Here is a 6,000-nt window from a genome sequence, read left to right as displayed (position 1 = left end):
CAGGATCAGAGAAAAACACAATCAAACATTTAAAAGTAGACAGTGTAGATAATGAATCGATCTGAATCGTGATAAACGTGTTATGTTTTTTAATTCTTGTTCCTTTATATGTTTTGAAGTTAATGTGACTTCCATTTTCACTGAACTAGTACACAGTTTTTTAGGGCTATCTTAAGCCCGCCTACAGGTGCAGGATTTTCTCGCTATGTTGATGACATATTGGTGGCCTTCGAATTGAAAGTCTTTGATTAAACCCGCATAAATGTGAAAAATAACAAAATATCAATTTTAGTTAGATGCAACATATTTCACATGTATACATGGTATGTCAAGTTCTATAATGATTAACTTCGATATAATTCGAGGAAGTATTGCAATAATACTACTTCTACTTGTTTTGAAGTCTGGATTCAACTTTTTTCATCAAAAGATATTCGAATTGATGAGTTATACTTTTTTGAGAATCGTGAACAACTTATTTTCTTTTCTTATAATTAAAACATACGAAGCAAAACCTTACTTCAATATAACGGAATATAGGACTGCCATCTCTTCATTAGTCGAGATAGAAACCCATCAAGAAAGAAATGGAATGAAATCTTCATCAAAAAGTATTACAAGATTTCAAGCAAATTCACCTCCATGCAAAAGACAGAGAAAGGAATCATTAACGACCAAGCTTTTAAGAAATACAACTGGTGATGTTTGTGAGTTTATCAGTATATTTGGTTCAAATGCCCATGAAATGTTGATGAAAAAATATAAAGCATTTGGTCCAGTTTACACATTTTCAGCTTTTGGAAAGAAAATGGTATTTTTATTTGAGGCAGATGATGTTGAGAAATTGAAAGCTGCTGAAGGTAGATACCCACAACATGTTGACTTCAAACATTTAAGGCGACACAGAGAGGACCAAGGATACCCAAAGGGACTCTTAATAAGGTAAGCTGTGAACATTTCATTTATCTAGCTACTCAGTTAATAGGCATAATCTAAAAAGCTAACCGAATACTGGCGTAAGAAAAGAAAATGTATTAAATCTAAAAAAAAAAAGTAACATACTAAACGCTTCCGAAATCTCACCATTGACTATACAACATAGAATTGTTAGATTATGAAACTCTTATGTAAAAAAACAGCTTCCTTTTAAATTAGGAAATAGATAAAAAAAAAAAAAAAAAAAAAAAAAAAACCAACCAAATCAACATCATTTGTTCGAAGAACTAACCAAAATTTTCCAACTTCGAGTTCAAAATTATTCATAATTACGTCTAAATCGGCCCGTCTAAATGAGCTGAATCTATGCAAAACAATCAGTTGATTTTGTTTTTATTAAATACGAAACAGAAAATGTTGTTGTTATACAAGTAACAAGTCATGATCTAAATTGTGAGAGTTACTCATGTTCTAAATTGTGAGGCTTACTCGTGATCTCAACTGTGAGGCTTTTGGTGCTATATATAAAAAAAAATTGAAATTGGTTACTCCCAGTTTATGCAGTTTCTTTCTGTCATTGGGCTGACACTTGACAACAATTCAAAAATGACCTTTGATTACTGAAATATTGGATAATAAACTATTTTCTGTTAACAAAATATTAAATTCAGCTTTCTTTATGATGATGACAAATATATATATATGGTTGTTCAGTATTTTTAAATGGTATAGTAACATCGAATGGGATTTATTACCTGATTTGTACTTGCCATGAACAATATGATGGTTTCGGAGAGGAGTAAGATGGCTGCCGAGCTGATGACACACGTATTTTCAGCTCCTACATTTTTGCAAAAGTTTATGTTTTTTAGATGTGGATTTACATATTTTGGTGAGAAATTGATACATATGAGAATGGACTATACTTTGTGAAATTTTCATGTACGAAGATTTTGGAATTTATTAATTATTTGACCTAAAAGTTTTGTGATATTCTCAGTACAATACAATATGCTTTATTTCAAAAACACTCCGTCACATTGACATGTGAAACAAGAGGTAAATTACAAAATACAATCACATACAATTAAAGAAATAAATAAAACAACTTAGAAATGAAATATATAGAAAATTACTTTACTTTACATTGTAATATTTTAATATTATAATATTTTAGTTAACTTTGAAATGAATAAAGACACATTTTTAAGTACGTTAATATTAGTCAATGCCAGAAGTCCTTTCATTTTTGCTTCAGTCGGATATTTCACATAGTACTCTGGAATATGCTGATTTCTGATATGTTTTACTAATATAGAATTGCAGTCAAATAAATAATGGTATTCATTGCCAATTGCAGTTAAACACAAATTACATGTCCTCTCTTCTTTTGGAATGTTATACCGTCTTCCCAGCTCTACTGGGATTTTTACATTGCAGCATCTTAATTTTGAAATATATTTACGTTCGAATGTTGTTAATTTTAAAAGATAGTTTTCTAAGCCAAAGATTGTTTTAAAAAGTCCATAAAATTCTCCTCTGGATGAGTGGTCAATTTGGCTATGCCATTATTGAATGAATGAATCTTTTAGTTTTTCTGTCAGTACGATTTTTAGTTGATTTATATTTAATGGTGATTGCTGAGTCCAAACATAGCTTAGTCCGGCATTGTCTAGGATCGATTTAATATAATCCATCCATTTGAAAGTGTGGTTATATTTTAAGTTGAACATAATTTGATAAAGTATACTGCTAAGTTTATTTTCATTGGTGAGAAGTTTGTTCCAAAAACACACAATTCTACATTTTATTACGGTATCTATTGGTGTACGACCAAGTTCTCCATATGTCATAAAATTTGGTGTCGACGATCTAATTTTCAACACATTCCGGCAAAACTGTAGATGGATTTTTTCCAACATGTAATTGCTTCCGAATCCCCATATTTCACATCCATATGTCAGAATCGGAAGTACAAGTGCATCAAACAGTTGTAATTGTAAGTCGACAGGTATTGAGAGGTTGCGTATCTTTGTATAGAGACTAAAAAGAGCTTTCTGTGCTTGTTCGCTGAGACGTTTCTTCGCTGTTGCAAATGAACCATTATAATTAAAGGTTAGTTCTAGATATGGATAAGAATCTTGAATTTATAATTCTCAATATTACAACTAGATAAACAGGTCGAGAACTCTAGATTTTCTGACGTCAGAATATATTTGCATAGTAATTTCCAAAACACAAGGCCAATATGGCCTTGAAAAACTGACCAATCGACTCAATGAACTACAATGCATTGTGGGCTACTACGAGTAAACTACTACTTAAAACACGTGGAATTAGTGGGAAAACAGTCAATTAATATATTGTCTGGGACTCTCATTAACAAAGTTTTTATTCTGCAAATATATCTAATGTAAAATATATAATGTAATCTTCAATTTGCATGCTCAGATTAAAAAAATATTGTTTATTGGCTTCACGATTCGACTTTCTTTTTCGCCTTGCAAAAGTAGTTGAACCGGTTTTGTGCATTGTTATAAATTGAACCTGCAGTAATTTCACGACATATGACACAGTGAAATATCCAATGAAATGACCACTGTCCAGTAAGAAAATCATTTGAGCTCTTTTAAACCTGTATAATGTCATTGCAAAATCATTTCTGCCTAGAAAAACACGAAACTTTCATTAAAACACTTCTTTCTGTACTAAATGTGTATTTTTTTTTTATCAGGACCTGAACTACATCATAATATTCAGTATGCTAAAAAGAAGTGTTATGAAAGCGGCAGGGGCGGGTCCAGCCATTTTAAAAAGGGGGGTCCTAACCCTGTACGAAAGGGGAGGGGTTCCAACTACATGTCCCCATTCGAATACACTGATCGTCCAAAAAAGGTGGGTCCATCCCCCGGAACCCCCGCCCCCCTGGATCCGCCACTGAGCGGGTACGGTATATAGCTCAATACATTTTTTATAGTTTAAATTCATCCATCGATAATATCCGTTTGTTGCTAATTTTATCACAAAATATACCTCAGAGGTTTTTTATCGTTCGGCTGCTGTCCTGTTGACATATGTAAAATATCTCCAATATTAAAAGTCTCTGGATCATAGTGGGTGCCATATTACCTATTTTTTTTCTTTCTAAAACGTGCTTTGTATATAGAAATAAGAAGATGAAGTATGAGTGCCAAATGAGACATCTTTCCAACAAAGACATAATTTAGTAAAGAAGCAGTCGTAGGTCCAATGCTGAAAAGTAAGCTATTAATGACCCAAAAATTACTTGTGTAAAACAATCCAAACAACAAAAAAAAACAAAAAAAACCGGCCCAATTAAATATATAAAAGGACAAGAAATCTATCCCATCAAAAAAAATTATATTGTATAGGAGCCTTTATTTCAGTGGTTGTCGTTTGTTTATGTGTTACATATTTGTTTTTCGTTCATTTTTTTTTATATAATTAAGGCCGTTAGTTTTCTCGTTTGAATTGTTTTACATTGTCATATCGGGGACTTTTATAGCTGACTATGTGGTATGGGCTTTGCTCATTGTTGAAGGCCGTACGGTGATCTATAAATGTTAATTTCTGTGTCATTTTGGTCTCTTGTGGACAGCTGTCTCATTGGCAATCATACCACATCTTCTTTTTTATTATAGATCCAACGCTGCAATTTTCACAAAACATATCAAATTTTCCACCTTGTCGCACATACATATTGATAAAATCATTACAGCTTATTTCTTATGCATGTGGAGCAAAACTTTGGTTACCTTGCTTGCTTGTTTGTATATATTGTACAAAATATAAAATATACAAGTTAAACTATATGCCTATATATGTATATATTGTTTAAAGATGTCAATCTTATTTTCAAAGCTTGTATAAACAACTATACAAACAAAGCAAGCAAGCCAACCAAAGTTTTACTTTGCAGGTTTAAGAAATCAGCTGTAATGATTTTATTCAGTTTGGCAAATGTTCGAGCCCGTTAAAAAACGAACAAACTGAAACTACAGTTGCTGACTTCACTACCTTCAAAAAAAAAGGGAACAGTTTGGAAGTCCCATATCATATACTGAAATGTGACCAACAAAAATACTTATAAATTTTGTTAACACTGCCATGACTTTTTGTATGTAAATATTTCTTCGCCTTTTTTACGAACACAAAATTCAAGGATCCCACATTTGCCTTTAATTATCTATACGAACATTGCTGTACTCTTGAATATCAGCACCGGCTGTTATCGACGGCTTACTTTACACCAGTAAGTTTGTTTCATGGGTAATTGTGTTTTTTTCGCTGTTGTTTCGTTGCTTCTGGTGGACAAATACATGAAATCTCTGTGCCATCATCAAACATGTTAATGGCTATATATCGGGTAATACAAACCCTTTTTTTCTCACATAGAAACAACTCTTCGTTAATCTGAGCATGGAAGTAATACTTTATATCACGAACTATAAATGAGGATACACAAAATGAAAAACTAAGCGAAATTGTGAATCCCGCATTGCACGAAAAAATGTGTTGTATTTCAGTAAATAACACGTGTTCTTGGTTGATTGTAAACACGTAGTAGTCCATCATGCATTGTGACTCATTTAGTGGATTGGTCAAAAACCTAAGTAAAAATAAATTGCGTCACATGTAAATAAACAATTACATGTGCGAGAACATATGCTAATTTATGCTTTTCCATATAAGGTAGTGGTCCCGACCTGATAAAGAATTGAAAAGAACTCACAACTGAGGTAAAGTAAAAGTATATTGACAAAATGCCTGGCGGAAACAGAATTTCAGATAGACCTTCTGGTCAGACAAAGCCAGTAAAAAGTGTTCAAACCCTGCTGCAAGCTAAAAGGGACGCTAATAAAGAGAGTAAAGTTAGTAGAGAACCTTCAGCAAAAAGAACTCACTCAGAAGTTTCAAATGAATCCAACAGTAGTTTTGATATCAATGGTTTAATTAAGGTTTATGTACCCTTCTGTAGCCATTTTTGTACGAATTTTTCAAACCTCAATTGTATCAAAACTAAAGATATAATAAATAATAGAG

At 32.3% G+C, this 6,000-nt stretch overlaps 1 protein-coding gene across 1 annotated transcript in view; it reads left to right on the top strand.

The window, feature by feature from the left end:
* Nucleotides 1–297: 297 nt before the first annotated feature.
* Nucleotides 298–6,000, top strand: part of LOC139510193 (cholesterol side-chain cleavage enzyme, mitochondrial-like) — a 30,679-nt gene continuing 24,976 nt past the window's right edge. The window contains exon 1 of the mRNA XM_071296650.1: nucleotides 298–942. Within this exon, the coding sequence (XP_071152751.1) occupies nucleotides 326–942 (617 nt within the window). The 5' untranslated portion in view covers nucleotides 298–325. The remainder of the gene's footprint in view (nucleotides 943–6,000) is intronic.

The sequence above is a fragment of the Mytilus edulis genome, chromosome 2, assembly GCF_963676685.1.
Source record: "Mytilus edulis chromosome 2, xbMytEdul2.2, whole genome shotgun sequence".
Taxonomy (NCBI): Eukaryota; Metazoa; Mollusca; class Bivalvia; order Mytilida; family Mytilidae; genus Mytilus; species Mytilus edulis.
The sequence above is the reverse complement of the archived record's forward strand: the minus strand, read 5'-3'. Positions and strand labels throughout refer to the sequence as shown.